Consider the following 16,893-nt stretch of genomic DNA (forward strand, 5'->3'; position numbering starts at 1 on the left):
ATAACATGAAATCATAATGCACAAAATACAGTTTTATGGTCATTTTTCTTTCCAAATGTTTCTCTTGCACTTTCATTTTCTTCACTACATGGATGGACAGTAACTCCCGTTGGTGGTGAAATGGATCCACTCCACACTGCAGACTCTCAATCAGTCCAACTCAACAGAACAGAATTAGCCAGTCACGCTGTCTTTACGTAACTACTCCCCTCTTTGATTGACTGAGACCTAGAAACTTCTAGCAATGGAGTTCTTTGGTGTTCCAAACCTAATTTCACTGAAGTGTCTAACAGATTAAAGGTATTAAAAATATTTGATGAATTAACTCCTACATGCCTATCCTTACAATATTGCCCAGAGCACAAATAATTAGACATTCCCATTGGATTTTTCCAAAACATCTGCTGAGTAGTAAATCACCTGAATAATAATTTGGAGGAAGTTCTTACATTTTAAGTTAGTCAAATCAACACGCCCAGGCTATATACGTGATTCAGAGGCATTATTTCAGCTCAGAAAGTTCACAAAAGGACCCCACTTTTGGTCTCAGTAACACAGGTATAACTGAGCCCCAATCAAAAATGAATTAAAAAATGAAAGGCCGGCCTGCCCACTTGTTTATTAGTGATGTAATCTCTTAGCAATAGCCAGTCTTTGTTTGTAGCTGGAAAGCACTTGTTCTACTCCGGGGCATAAAATTCCCTCCTGGATAACAACCAGTAACAATGTGGCAAGGTTAGACGGACAATGGCTGACTGACCTTTGCTGCCTCAATGGCTTTGGAAGGGATAAATATCCTTGGGAAGGCATACATAGCTCCTTGAAGTGGATTGCAGTGAATTCCTGGCACTTTATTAAACATGTCTTCTGTTAGCTTGGCTTTTTGGGCAAGATTGTTCAAAACAGACTCCTTTTCCTGTTTAAAAGAAAAGGAGGAGAAGGAGAATAGAAAAGAGTTGAATTGCTCCTTAGATGATGAATTGTAGGTTGGTTCAATAGTTTTGCAGTTGGTAAAACAAAATGTTTCCTTAAACTCACTCCTTACTAGGTAAGAGGTAAGTAAAATATATAAAAGATTAGCAATAACAAACACCCAAGACAAATTGCAATGGACCAAAAGTGATGTCAATCGTAATTCAGCAGTCACACACTAGTCAAATCTAATGTCTTCCATCTTAAATACCTGCTGCTGGAAGATGACAAAAAGTATACATTTCCTATAACTCTGGTGCAACCCTGGATGCAAACCCAAAGGTTTAACATTGTTCTGGTCTGGGCAAGTTTTGTGACTTGCAATTTTTTCCCCCACTGAATACAATCATTGTAATTTCAGTGCCTTTTCTGCAGATATGTGCTATACAATCAAACTGGCCCAAACTCCTGGAACGGACCTTCTGGGGTTCTGTGGCCAAGAGGGAGTTCTGTGTGTGTAGCAAAGCAGATGCCAAGTCACCTCTGCAGACACTGCCCTTGAAAGGCCCAGAATTCAAGCGGGAGCCCTAGTCCACAGGCTGTGTGTAGAGGGGAGATGGTATCCTTTTAAAGGAAGTACGTTTCTGAATTTAGCATTTGTGAAAGGTTCTGGAACAATGGTTCTGGAACAACATTCCTGGAGTTCTCTATTTATCCACAGAATAGGTACAGCAGGTCAACCTTCTCAAATTGTATTTTCAATATGCCTCAAGATTGACCTGGCAGGACCAATTTCCAGGGATGAGAGAGTAGTTCAGTCTCCATACTAATTCAGTTTGTAGCATTTCTGACGAGACTATCTACACAAGGGTACAAATTGGGGCTTTTGTGAGGGGAACACTTGTCCATTTGGAACAGTACTGAGAAACTCCTTTCAAAAGGTCACTGAATAGCATTCTTCAGATAATGATGACTTTCGGTCACCATCAATCTGGGCTGGTGATCCTAAGGCAAATCAGTGATGTCTAATTAACAATATCTCACAGGCTCTAGTTATGAGATAAAAAGAGCTGTCTTTAAAAAGAAAGACACACACACACCAAAACACACAACTAAAAGCAGCTAAGCATTTTCTGTTTGACAGATCTCTACTACATCCCCTACAAGAGGATTGATCTTCCATGGAATGTGAAAACTCTTCTTTTTAAAATAATGGGCCACATTTATCCATTTTTAACTCCATTTATACACTAGAACTGAATTTGGTAGAGCATCTGTACAAATGAGAAGCTACTATTCTTTGTTCAAATAAGCATTCAATATATAAGGGTACAATATAATTTTACTTACAAAGTCACCCTCATTTAGTAGCTTCATTTTTCCTGTGCAGTTTTTCATAGAAGCCAGCTTTGTTGAGTAGCTGCCCTCATTTACCACGGAAGCCACGGGGGAAAGAAATTATATTTAAAAGCAAATGAACTCAATGAAAAGCCACAAACATGTGATGGAAGTGTTATGACTCCACCAAGATGTTGAAGCTACTAGTACAAAGAGAATTTGAAATTACTCTGTAGTCCTGTTGGCCAGTGTTATTACAGGGCTCTACCATAAGGAAGGCTGAGATGGGATTTTTCTGTATATTTTCATCACACCCTGGTGATATATGGGATAAGGTTAAGAAATAAACAAACAATATTAGAGCTGACCTTAATGAACTGTGCATAAGATTCTTCCCCAGGTACTGGAGGATTCACTACGATATCCATAGCTGCCTGTCCAGAGACTGGAGGACAGAGGCGAACAGAGAGAAGTTTAACAAGCTGTCCTTTTATCTCTGGATGCAAGTTAATGACCTCCATATAACCCCCTCGGTAACCGCACCTGAGAATGGGGGGGGGGAGGGGAGAGAAAAAATGAATATAATCTGGAATGTTAATTACTGAAAACAACCCCAAGAGAGGAAAAAGAGGAAGCATCCAGCTGAACTTTATATTAATCATGAGCATCTTGCTTTTAGCACCAATACATGTAACCTACATTTTTAGGCATCTTCTTTCGTACTGGGTAAGGTATAATGGTAGCTAATTACCATCAAATAAAGTATTGGGTGTGACATTTAGACATTAACATATGCAGCTTAGTCTAGCTATTAACATGGATGTTTATTCCTCAGAGTAGAAGTGTACAGCAGAAGCAGAATCCATTTTATCAGGAAGTTGGCATTTCCCTCCCCTGATCCCCCAAAAAAGAAACACACACACATCCACCCCTCTATAAAATCAGGCTGATCCAGGGACTCTTACAATTAGTCAGTAGTCCAGAGGTCCATTGTGCCATCCCCGGTAGTCTGCACTCACAACTATTTTAGGAACCTAGTAATGTAGGACTGGGGTGTTGGGATGGGAGGCAGGTCTGTGATAGGTGCTCTCTTTTTTAAAAACTACTCCATTAAATAAAAAGTTTGCAAAACCACTGGGCTAGCCCATAAGTTATACAATGTTCCATATATAAACTCATGCATTTTCCTTGTTTACTAGTTGTTAGGTAACAGTAACAGAAGATACAAGATGACACTCAGCTCACTATGTGAAAAAATCATCCTGCTTGACAAGAGGTAAGAGGAAGCTATTCTACTAAATACTGTGCAAGAGGTTATACAATAAAGAAATGAAGATGGACATACTCGCCCATGTATCCCTTGGAGGTGGAATGGAAGGATGCTAGCTCTACATTGCTGTAGTACTCTGGTCCCATCTCATACAGAACCTTTTTGAAGGAATGAAACTGACATTCTTCTGAGTAAATGTTATCTTGATAAACCTACACAATCAGAGGAAATATTATGCACTCTGACCAAATGTGAATAAATGACGGCATATTACACAGAATGTAAGTTGCTGAAGAAAGTTTGGGATGTACTAATGCTTGAAAGCATTTACAAGAGATAAGTTACGGTTACTTCAAGCATAACAAACGTATAGCTTATGCTATACTTAACTGAGTAGCCCTTGCAAGAAGATTATTGAACTTTGATTTTGTATATTATTTCTAAACTTTTATGTTTTTCTTCTGTGTACTCAATTCCCAATCCCCACCTCGCCCCAGCTCCAGTTTCCCTCCCTTTAATTATCTAAACCAAAGGCTAATGTCACCCTATTTTTTGAAGGTCAAAACTAGGATGTTGTTCCAGTTTCTTTCTAGAGTTACATCCTTATTGGAGCCACTACCCCTTTTCACCTACATCAAGTCCAGCACACTCATTTTTCAAATTAACTCTTCAGGACTGAGAAGCTGGCTTTTTTGTTCCCAACTTTTAGCATGCTCCATGTTAGAAATCAACAATCACACTGTTGAGCACAAAGGAAGAGAACTGAGCACCTAGTGCTTCTGCTGCACTGCAGGTGTGTTCACCACAGAAAGGTATGTAGTCTTAATGCTCTACTACCTCATCAGCCAGAAGAAAGAGTTGCTCCTCCCAAGCAAAATGTATAACATCTTCAATGCACTTTCTACTTTGAACCTGACCTATAATTTAAAGTGAGAGAAGAAAAGTTGCAATTCAGGTTAATTAGTAGAAAACATATATACAGTCTTTTAGTCTAGAACCAGGAAGGCTGCTACCTCTTCAATAAGTTGTCCCTCTTAGCTTTTATTTGTTTATTTTATTTTTTTAAGGTATGGAAGCTGGGACATAAAACTCATTACAATCACTTATACGCTATATATACTCTATACAATATGTCTGGGATGGTGGGTGGGGAGTCTCCAACCACAACTGCTTGAGATGTATTGTCTAAATTATAGGAGACAGCAGATTTGTGAGACATTCATTTTTAGACTCCTGTCAACAAGTCAGCTGAGGATAAGACTAGTCTTCTTTGGATATGTTCTTCATTGCAGTTTACACATGCTCTTACATGGGTAAGCCCAAAACTCTTTAGCATGCACACACAAAATACTTAAACCTGGGTTTATATGTTCTTGAACCCGGGCTTGATTGCTTAGCTGGTAAATTATCTCAGTAAATTAAAACATGCTTAACTAAGTTTCAGGGTGACAAATTGGTTATATGGTAGGAATCTCTGATTTTATCATTAGAGTCCAGCTGTACATGTGCAATGATAAGTCACAAGCAAGTTCTAAGCATGTACAGCAAAAAGAAAAAAAAGGGGTGAACAAAATAAATTTTGAAACATTTAAATGAAGCCATTACAAACCAGTGGGATTTCCTGGGTTGATGATGCAAAGGACCTTTGGATTACAGTATGCTTTGGCTTCATTCAAGGAACGACGAAGTTCATTCACATCTAGTGCCCAGCAATTCTCTTCATCCAGGTAATAGTTCACCTGGATGGCATCTAGTTCAGATATGGCTGCTGAATACAAGGGGTATTGTGGGATTGGGATCATCACTCCAGTTCGGGATTTCCCTCCTCCTGAGACCAGGATCTTTAGAATAGTCTGGAAAAATGTAGGAATTTAAAGAAGAAAAACAAAACAAAACAAAAAAAACAGATGACAGTGCAATTCACAGTATATTCTGGAATAACTTGCTGTGTGACTTTCTCCCGCTCTATGGGACCCAAAGCCTTAGGCAAATTTCAGTTACATAGGCACAAAGTCACCAGCCTTCATGACAGTGACACTGTTAGTTCTGAATACTGAAGGACATTTATCTTTTAAGTCAAATAACATTTCACACCAACTGTTAGATAGAGAATGCAAGGAGTTTTATAACAAAAATTATGTAGCATTTAACAATGGCCGAACACATCACATAGAGTCCTTTAAAAACAACCAACAGCTGCCCTCTTGATGTAACTGCCAGCTGAAGTTGAAGGCTTATCACTGGAAAATTCAAACAAACAACAAAGGTAGTACCGGTATAATCAAATATGGTTATATGCATTTATAGCTGATAAAGTTTTATGGAAAAACATGTAATGCTCACACTCCTATCACACTGCCAAATTGCAAAGTCTGGGAAATGGATTACATTGGATGAATCAATGAAGCCGCTGTAAATCAGAGTACTGTAATACCAAACTGTGCCACAAGATGTCATTTAAAAAAAGTTTTGCAAACTAACTAAAAAAATTAAAATATGCACTACAGCAAAGCAAATCCAAGGAAATCTATCTTCAGCAACCATGCAAAGGATCAACATATACTAGTTACCTAGTAGAGATGGTCTTCATCTAAAGAACAAAAACTGCCTTGGAAACTTTGGGAATACTTTAAAGTGAATTGCTTAATGTAGGAAGGCTGGCTATTGAAGGTGGCCCTTAGTGTGGGTTCCACTGAATCTACGTAACACATGGTTTCCTTAAAGCTCTCCAAGAATTCTCAGTCTGTGGGCTCTGGTTTCTCCAGTGAATAACATCCTCTTCTAAGCTTTAGCGTCTACACATTTTAGGTCTGGTCTACATGGAAAATTAAGTTGGCTTAACTACATTGCTCAGGAGTGTGAAAAATCCATACCCCTGAGTGGCAAAGTTAAGCTGACCTAGCACCCAGTGTATACAGCTACTAGCTACTGTCTCTCATGGAGGCGAGTTATGTACACCGACGGGAAACCCCTCCTGTCAGCAGAAGTAGCGTCTTCACTGAAGCATTACAGCAACACATTTCAAGTACAGCCAAGCCCTTAGTCGTGTACAGCAAAATCTTCTAGCCAAGATGGCTAATGCTAGTCTCCTAAATCAATATTTAGTCACTTAAAAAGCTTTAGACGGCCATATGAAGATTTTAGTATCCATGGGCCTGTTTCAGAACTCCTGTCTTTTGCTCACACATAACATAACTGACTTCATGTAAATCAGATCAGAATCAATGGCATGGTGTATGTGAGAGATCAGACATACAATTGTGCAAAGAAGATGAGAATCATGCTCTATAGTCTATATTTCTTAAGGGATATGTCTAATGTACCGCACAGTTTGTTTATGCACAGAATATATACATGTACACACAAACTTTTAACACCTACAGCAATTCCATCACTAGCCCCTGTGGTAAGATATATATTATCTGGATCTGCAGGAACTCCTCCATCTCGTCTTTCAATGTACGCTGCAACATCTTCACGGATGCAATTTACACCTTGACTGGCACTGTAAGACCCTGTGAGAAATGGAGAATATGAGCAGATATTCAAATGTACACAATCTACAACTCTTAAATGCCCATGTTTGGGCCGTAACATTCCAAAGTTAAGAATCATAGACTATCAGGGTTGGAAAGGACCTCAGGAGGTCATCTAGTCCAACCCCCTGCTCAAAGCAGGACCAATCCCCAGACAGATTTTTGCCCCAAATCCCTAAATGGTCCCCTCAAGGATTGAACTCAGAACCCTGGGTTTAGCAGACCAATGCTCAAACCACTGAGCTATCCCGCCCCAAAGTTAGTAGTATATGAGGCAGTTTGGCTGTACGAGAGCTTTATTATTTACCCAGTACAGCAGTTTTCTAAAGTAGAAAATGAGGTGATACATTCACAGTGCTGCAAGAGGAACACAGTCATGACTGTAAACCTGAAATAAGCATCTCTGAAAGACAAAATAAATATGAAGGTATTGGATTGCCAATATAAATTATCTAACGTTTGCCTTGCCATATGGACAGAAACCCAATTCTTCCCTCTGACAATCGCCCAGCCATTTTATTGAAAGTCACCTAAAAGGTCAACCAACTTAATTTTTAAATGGCCTGCTGTTTAAACAACAAGAGGAAGGAATAGAGGGAACCTGTGTGAATGGAATAATAAAATATATAATTTTAAAAAACATGCTGAAACGTCAAAGACTTTTAATTTCAGATTACCATGTGACACCACAGAACCATCCTGCCTTCCCATCTAAATTGCTTTTCAATTATCTGCAGGGGAAGCAGCTAGGTTAACCAAAAGTACAGTGTAAGGTTATGGTACACAAGCTTCTGATGAAGTTTATAATCACAGCTGTAACTCTCTTAAATAAAGGCAGTTTATTGGGTCTTAAATACACCATTGCTAAGTATGTGCAAAAAATAAACCTGCAGCAGACTGAAAGATGAATTCAAGGTATAAGGCCCAGGGCTGATGGAGGCTGAAGTGGTAAGTGCACAGCTAATTTAGCACAATGACATGAAGCTGCAAGACCTTCTTGGCTTTAAGCAGATTGCTGGATGGAGTGGGGTAATTGGACTTGGCTCACCTGAAGGTGTGGTGCAGGTTTCCTTTGAGGATGAGGACTGAAAGGTCACATATGGAATGATCATTTTGTGAAAAGCTTCCCCCAGACTAATATGGTGGTTTGGGGTTTGTTTGTTTTTTATCATTTTTCTGTGAGAGTTCATTTAAGAGTGTAATGATTATCTGGTTTCACCCACAACACTGCAAACAACATTTTTAACTACCATGTCATTTACCCGTGCTCTGAGCAGGGTAAGTCAACAGCTGTTAAAATACCAGCAGTCCTAAAGTTTCCCCTCAATGGTGGCAACAGTGGAAAGTGTTAGTTAGAATGGTTGGCCCAGACAAAGCTGATTTTCAACTGATTTTGAAATACAGTTTGGCCATTTCCATGTTGGACTGCTAAACCTGTTCAAGAAGCTAATTTTATTGTAGCTGTAATTTGAGCACAGTTCCTCAGACCATAAAGGTATGTGTGGAAGGGCCATGTTTACAAAAAACAATAACAGGAAGAAGAAGCAAAAAAGGAAAACATTGAACCCTCAGCACTATGGTGGGGCAGCTCCCAGCCAGAAAAATTTAAAAACCTCATTTTAGACAAGCATTTATGTGGGCTAATCAGCTAAGTGAGATTGGTGACTGACGCACTATTCTGAAAACCTACCAATGAATATCAGACTTTGTCTATCTGCGCTGCAGGTTTTTAAATATTTATTGTTATAGTTAATCAGATGGGCAGCTGCTCTTTAACGCACATGATACTATAGAATCACCTTCCAGTCACGAACATACAGAATGTCTGTTTATCCACTGACATTTGAGTAAGTTTTGCAAGCTTAGTCATTTATATAATTTTAAAATGTTAATGTTCTAAATGATCATTTTGTCTGAAGATTAAGATTGCTGAAAGCAAGAAAGCAATCAGAACCCTGCTTACACTGACCAACTGCAAGTACTTTGAAAATACACTTATTCTGGGAAAAGATTCCTGCACGGAGTCTATACATTTTTCAAAGATCATCCATTCTCTGTGAAATGAAAAGAATTTCACATTCAGGTTGCACAGGCTAATAGACCTAACATGGGACTGATATCAGGAGACAAATACATTCTAATCCTGGTACTACCACTGATGTGATTTTGGCCAAGATTTTGTCATGGATATTTTTGGTAAAAGTCACGGACAGGTCACAGGCAATAAAGAAAAATTCATGGAAACTGTGACCTGTCCGTGACTTTTACTAAAAATATCTGTGACATAATGGGGATCTGCAGGTCTCCACGCTGCCTGCAGCAGGGCAGCTACACAGAGTCTGGGAGCTCTGGGGGCTCCCACTGTGGGTTGGGTGTCAGAGCCCCAAAGTCCTCACTGCCCACAACTGGGAGCTGCGGGGACCCCACCACCTACAGCAGCTGGGAGCTGTGGGATAACCCTGCCGCTTGCAGCTCCCAGGGTCCCTCCTGCTGCCTGCAGTGGCCAGGAGCTGTAGGGTACCCCTGCTGCCTGCAGCTCTGGGTGCCCACAGTGGGCCAGAGCTTGGGACTTTCCCTGCAGCCCATGGTGGCCGGAAGCTGCTGGGTTCCCCCGCCACTCGTGGCAGCTGGGAATCTGTGGGGTGCCCCTGCCACCGCCTCCCTGCCCCAACGGGCAGTGGAGGACCCTGCAGCTCCCGACCACCGCAGACTGAAGTCACGGAGGTCTCTGGAAATCATGGATTCTGTGACTTCCAGTGACCTCCATGACTAACCACCTATGAGCCACAGAACAAAACATTTCCCCAGCTTGTAGTTTAGGCATAGCATGTTGTACAAAAAGTTCAGTTTAATCCACCGACAGATTCATATTATTTTTCATAGCATGGCTCACTATTTAACAGAGATCACAAGAGACCCCTAATAGGAAAGAACTCAAGTATTTTTATTTTTAAATGCAATGTAGCAGCTGGAAGTGAGGAGAGCCGGCACCATGTGTCCAAACGCTTCTCCATGAAGCGCCAGGAACTGCTCAACAGACCAGGGTGGTAGTCCCTGGTTTAGTAAATGGGATTATAACAAATTCCATAAAACGTAAAAACAGTAAGCAAAAATATCTGCTAAATTGAACTAGGAGAGGAGTTCAGAAGACCACATAAAAAACAACACAAAAAAAGATGAAAGTATGAACTACATGTAAACAAAAAGACAAAAATGAAAGCTGAATTGACACTGGATGAACCGTTTGACATTCTTTGAATGTGCCTGACTGCTAACCAAACCACTAATTATATTCTATTTTATTATTTTATAGCACCTACTATGATAGCAATGAGGCACTGCAATCACAAATATTAAGAGACACATCAGTTACTCTACTATGTACTTTGAAATGACACCCTTAGTCTCTTTTCATACCGTAAAGGAGTTTATCAGGTCTGTCAGATTCTTCAGGTTCTGTGCAATACCCCCTGGCTAGAGCACTATATTTAGAATAGTAACTCAAACATGACTTCCCAGATACAAGCAGCGGGCTGAGCTGCTGGATGGCCAAAAATGAACTGGCCCACTGAGTAGGTAAAGGTTGGTTTTAGGGCTGTCAAGTGATTAATTGCGCAATTAATCGCACTGTTAAACAATAACAGAATACCATTTATTTAAATATTTTGGGTGTTTTCTACATTTTCAAATATATTGATATAAATTACAACACAGAATACAAAGTGTACAGGGCTCACTTTATTTTTTATTACAGATATTTGCACTGTAAAAAAAAAAAGAAATAGTATTTTTCAATTCACCTAATACAAGTACTGTAGTGCAATCTCTTTACCATGAAAGTTGAACTGTACAAATGTAGAATTATGTACAAAAAAAACCTGCATTCAAAAATAATACAATGTAAAACTTTAGAGCCTACCAATCCACTCAGTCCTACTTCAGCCAGTCGCTCAGACAAGCAAGTTTGGTTACGATTTGCAGGAGATAATGCTTTCTGCTTCTTGTTTACAATATCACCTGAAAGTAAGAACAGGCGTTCGCATGGCACGGTAGTAGCTGGCATTGCAAGATATTTACGTGCCAGGTGTGCTAAACATGCTTCAACCACCATTCCAGAGGACATGCGTCCATGCCGATGATGGGTTCTTCTTGATAACAATACAAACCAGAGAAGACCAATGTATGTTCATTTTTATCATCTGAGTCAGATGCCACCAGCAGAAGGTTGATTTTCTTTTTTGGTGATTCGGGTTCTGTAGTTTCCGCACCGGAGTGTTGCTCTTTTAAGACTTCTGAAACCATGTTCCACATGTCATCCCTCTGAGATTTTGGACGGCACTTCAGATTCTTAAGCCTTGGGTCAAGTGCTGTAGCTATTTTTAAAAATACCACATTGGTACCTTTGCATTTTGTCAAATCTACTGTGAAAAAGTGTTCTTAAAATGAACAACATGTGCTGGGTCATCATCTGAGACTGCTATAACATGAAATATATGGCAGAATGCAGGTAAAACAGAACAGGAGACATACAATTCTCCCCCAAGGAGTTCAGTCACAAATTTAATTAACACTTTTTTTTTTTAAAACGAGCATCATCAGCATGGAAGCATGTCCTCTGGAATGTTGGCCAAAGCATGAAGGGGCATATGAACCTTTAGCATATTTGGCATGTAAATACTTTGCAACGCTGGCTACAAGAGTGCCATGCAAACAACTATTCTCACTTTCAGGTGACATTGTAAATAAGCAGGCAGCAGTATCTCCTGTAAATGTCCAGGAGATTTGTTTGTCTCAGCGATTGGCTGAAGTAGGACTTAGTGGACTTGTAGGCGCTAAAGTTTTACATTGTTTTGTTTTTGAGTGAAGTTATGTAACCAAAAAATTCTACATTTATAAGTTACACTTTCATGACAGAGATTGCACTACAGTACTTGTATGAGGTGAATTGAAAAAATACTATTTCTTTTGTTTATCATTTTTACAGTGCAAATATTTGTAATAAAAATAATATTAAGTGAGCACTATACACTTTGTATTCTGTGTTGTAATAGAAATCAATATATTTGAAAATGTAGAAAAACATCCAAAAGTATTTAATAAATTTCAATTGGTATTCTATCGTTTAACAGTGCGATTAATTTTTTTTGAGATAATCGTGGGAGTTAACTGTGATTAATCGACAGCCCAAGTTGTTTTTATTTATTTCTATATTGTATATACGCACATGGGCCTTTGGGAGCGACACAAGGCTCAAGACAACTGTTTTGGAGCCTCAACATGTTCTTTTAGGGCACTTGGTCTTGTAAACATGGTTGATTTCAGCTGTCACAAGAATGACTACAAGGACAATGGTAGAATACATTTTACAACCAGGTGTATGTGCAATTTATATACCTTAGACCAGGGGCTCCCAAACTTTTTTCCAATAGGCATTGTGCCACACTATTAACACCTCTTGAGGAAAATTATTAATTTTAATTATTACATACAAACTATCACACTGTAAATAAATAATATATGTTTCCTTTTCATTTTAATGTAAACAATCATAATTATAGAAATCCCTAGCAATATGCACTCAGAGAAATGCTTCAAGATCTTTGAAACCAAACAATTTGACTGGAGAATGCAGTTGCACTGGTGGCCCACCTTGGGCCACAGCCCACAGTTTGGGAACCTCTGCCTTAGACAAATGAACAGAATATGGGTCATTTTTCTGAGTGCCCATATACAATGATAATGGGCTATCCAGAAATGTGTGTATAATAACCATCTTGCTGAGAAGTTTGCTTACTGCTTGACCTCTCAACAGCATGCACCAGTGGTTGCCTACCATCTTCTGCGTCAACCCCATCTTGTTAGTAGAGAATTTTGTAAATACTCTGTGTTCACAATTCCATGGACCACTTCCTCCCCACCCAAGTACATCTAATGACATCCTTTCTAAAAGGCCCATCACTACACAAGCTTAAGATATTAAAACAGAAAATATCAGACCTATAATTAAAAACAATTGACGCTAGATAAAAATCTTACCTAAGCTATTCCCTCCACACCCCTGCAAGATCCGTCTGGCTCTCTTCTTAGAGTCTTCTGGGAAGCTTGGGCTGTCCAACAGGTTTGGGTATGTACAAAGTGCAACCACCTACAGTACCAAGAAAAACTTTTGTAAACTGACTATTGCTATCAGTTGCTCCATGCCACTGATTGGTTATTTTTAAGTTGTTAATATGGAAGTTAGCTCCTTTGAGATGAAGGATATCAATAGATTAGGTCTCAAACTATTTAAAAAAAATATTCCCCCTCTCCCTCCCAAAAAACATAAAAAGTGTAAATATTTGTCATCAGAGTTTGGAACCTAATTACTAATGCTGAGAGCAGCAAATGCCTTTTTCTTATTTGTATTACAGTTGATTGAGATTGGGGCTCCACTGGGCTAAGCACTGTACAACCATATAGCAAGAGAGCATTCCTGCCCTGAAAAATGTACAATCTCAACAGAAAAAGGGCTAAAGAAAGAGTTATTTCTAGCACCATTTTACAGATAAGGATAAGACAACTTGCCCAAGGTCACTCAGGAAGTCTATGGAAGAAATGGGAAATGAACCCCGGTCTCCCGAGTCCCAGCCCTAGTCATACTTCTCTGAAATAACCTTTGCAGTTTTTATTTTACTAATTTGAATTGCTAAATTTAAATAAGAAATGAAGGGAGAGCAGAGGGTAGAAGTGGAACTATGCTCTAAAGGAAATAAACTATGATGAAGAAATTTAAGCCACAGTGAGGGAAATCAAGAGGTCCCTACTGAGAGCAGCTTTAATTTGTCTCAATTTCTGCCTCGTTTTCCATGCATTCACCAGGATGACATGGATGGGCCATAGTATCCTTGCTGGTCAGCGATTGTAGCAGAATTAATGCCTGTATGTATATCACAGGGAGAAGAGATCCCTGAATTCAGAGCTAAGTTATTTGATGTTTTAGTTGATCAGAGTTAATTTGTTATAATGAGTTGTGGTCCTTCATTATCTTTATGAAAGATAATGGAGTTTGCTAAATGACTTAAAAATATATACATTTAGAAAATGGTGAGCTGCACTGTATTTATCATTTGTGTTTGTACAACGTGTAGTACAATGTGGCCCCAATCCTGACTGGGACTTTTCAGTGATGCCATAATATTAATAAATAAAATGCAATTTGAGGATTTTACACATGTAAGTGCATAAAATGTTAATTGAGAATGTACTTGTAGCTACAAGTCTTTAATTGTTCTTGCTTTGGTATAGTTTCTACAATAGAACTCATGCCTGGATGCTAAACACATTCTTCAAAACTAGCCTAGAGCTGTTATGATATTAAGGTCCTTAAAAGATGCATGCAACCCAATTTACGCATGCAAATACCTCTTGTGCACACTCAGATTAACTATTTGTGAACAGAGGTCTGCTATGCATTTAACTCCCCACGTGCATATACAAATACTTGGTCCGCAGGCTCAGAAGTGGTATTTGAACACACAAATCAGGCACATGCAATTGAGTGTGTACAACTGTTTGTACACACCTTTGAAAAGTCAGGCCCTAAAAGGACACTGTTGGATTAAAAACAGTCTATTTTTTCCTTACCTATGTTATCAATAACTAGTTTTCTGGCAGAGGATATGAGCAAAGGGCCAGGAGAGGGCATGCCAGGAGGTGAACATTTCAGGGGCATAAAAGAGGGAGAATACTGTAGAGGGACACATGCAAAAGAGGGCCACAGTGGGGACTACTAGAAGGCAAACTATTGGAGTTTTGATGGTAGAGGCACTACTGGAAAAGCTGAACTGGTAGCTCCATGCATCACATCTCATGTATGCACGGAAGTAACGTCCATTCACACTAGCAAACAAGTAACTAAGCATGAAACATGTATAGGCGATAAAGCACAACTGGTAACACAGTGAAAAAACAATTGAGTAGTTTTGTTTTAGTCATATTGGGGGAATCAAGTGTTTAGCTACAACAAATTTCTCTAGCAAACCATGTCTGAAATTTTGTGATATTCTATAGAGGAAACAAAATTAGAAACAATATTATTTTATAAAATTATTACCTGACGAAGGAAAGTGATGGGCTGCTGTCCCATTGCATGTGCATCGCCAATGTTGGCCTTAATGACCTCAGTAAAAGGCTTTTTGATTCCCTGAAGTGAGACAATGCACTGTTAGTTCTAAAGTACACCAAGTTTTTCTATATACCGTTTATTTTACCCTTAACTGTATCGGTTTAAAAACAGCTATAATTAAAGCAGTACAACTCCAGAGTGTTGACACAGTTATACTGGTGTAAAGGTGCTTATATTGGTATAGCTTATTTATTTCTTATTTATTATAATGCAATAACAATAATTAGTAATAGCTAACTTTTTCACTGCATTTTTCATCAACAGATCTCACAGCACAGGACACATTTTCAAAGCATGGCCTCTAGTTTTACCCACACATTTGCAATACAAAAGATGGATTTGAATGTATGTGTGTGTGTAGTTCTGGGCACAGACTCAAAGAAAAAAAGGTGAACCAACACCTTATTGTTATAAAAGGTGTTACGTAAGGTATCATATGCAAACCAATAACATGCAGGTCATAGTATTATTGCATAATGTATGTACAGGTGATGTATAAAGAATTATAAAGGTGTGCTGAAAATTTTGTTAAAAGATACTCTGCGAGCAATGCATAAACCCAGCCTGTCCTAGACAAAGGAATGTTATTTTGCCTCTTTCCTGTGTCTACAATGTAAATTGAGCCAGGTAATACCTCAGAGGACAATGAAAGATACATCTGCATAAAAGGAAAACAAAGTCATAGAGCTAAATGAGCAGGAAAAACCATTTTAATAATCACGATGGAAGATGGAGCCTGCACCCCTAGGAAAACTTCCTGGCTCTTGAAATGGAGACAGTAGACTTTGGGAAGTATAAACAAACGCAAAGAGCCATGTTAGCATCTATCGTCTAGGGCATGTTTCCCAAACTTGAACAACCTGTGAACTCCTTTCACTAAAAATGTCAAGTCTTGCGACCCCCTCCTAAAAATGAATATTTCCAGAGAATTTCTCCTTTACCTGAGTATAAATTATAAAAGCAATGATCTTGGAAATATACAATTTGTTTTTATGACATGCTTATTACACACTATTTATTATTATTTATCATTACAGTATTTTTATTACATTATGAAAATGGCAACACTCTTCCAAGGTCTCACTTTCGTAGCTTGTATCACTTTGAATAAGCCTTTTATAAGACAAGGCTCCTATGTTTCATCAAGGAGTATCAGATGTGAAACAGCTGAAGGTATTTAAGAAGCCAACTCAAAGAGTTCCTCCTACACAAGCATTCAGATCTTGAGCAGTCCAGGCAAACGATGCACGTTACAACAAAGCTTAAACTTGTTCATAATAATTTTAAAAACAATACTAGCTGCCTATTGAATTTTAAAAAAAATCCACCTCCCTTTCCATGTCTTATAAGGAGTCTTGAAGTTTAAATAGTAATAACTGGAGATATACCAATCTCCTAGAACTGGAAGGGACCTTGAAAGATCATTGAGTCCAGCCCCCTGCCTTCACTAGCAGGACCAATTTTTGCCCCAGATCCCTAAGTGGCCCCCTCAAGGATTGAACTCACAAACCAAATCTCCTCAGTGTGATAGATATGCTTGCTTTAATCTGCTTAGCTCTTGGAAGTCCAGGGGCTCCGGGCTGCTGGCCCCGTGCTGCCCAGGGTTCCTAGGGACAGCTCTGTCTGCCATTAGGGAATTTTTTCCCCCAAGAATCCCCTGTAACATTTTGTGA

The 16,893-nt window shown here is 39.0% G+C and overlaps 1 protein-coding gene across 4 annotated transcripts in view; it reads right to left on the bottom strand.

Moving 5' to 3' along the window:
• Window positions 1-16,893, bottom strand: part of GPT2 (glutamic--pyruvic transaminase 2) — a 52,981-nt gene that overhangs the window by 6,174 nt on the left and 29,914 nt on the right. For all 4 annotated transcript variants that reach the window (XM_039503557.1, XM_039503555.1, XM_039503556.1 and 1 more), the window contains 8 exons: window positions 15,149-15,238; window positions 13,093-13,201; window positions 6,902-7,035; window positions 5,130-5,373; window positions 4,358-4,437; window positions 3,596-3,732; window positions 2,619-2,793; window positions 761-916 (listed from right to left, as the gene is read on the bottom strand). In XM_039503557.1, coding sequence (XP_039359491.1) covers window positions 761-916; window positions 2,619-2,793; window positions 3,596-3,732; window positions 4,358-4,437; window positions 5,130-5,373; window positions 6,902-7,035; window positions 13,093-13,201; window positions 15,149-15,181 — 1,068 coding nt within the window. In that variant the 5' untranslated portion in view covers window positions 15,182-15,238. The remainder of the gene's footprint in view (window positions 1-760; window positions 917-2,618; window positions 2,794-3,595; window positions 3,733-4,357; window positions 4,438-5,129; window positions 5,374-6,901; window positions 7,036-13,092; window positions 13,202-15,148; window positions 15,239-16,893) is intronic.

The sequence above is a fragment of the Mauremys reevesii genome, linkage group 16 (genome assembly GCF_016161935.1).
Source record: "Mauremys reevesii isolate NIE-2019 linkage group 16, ASM1616193v1, whole genome shotgun sequence".
NCBI lineage: Eukaryota > Metazoa > Chordata > Testudines > Geoemydidae > Mauremys > Mauremys reevesii.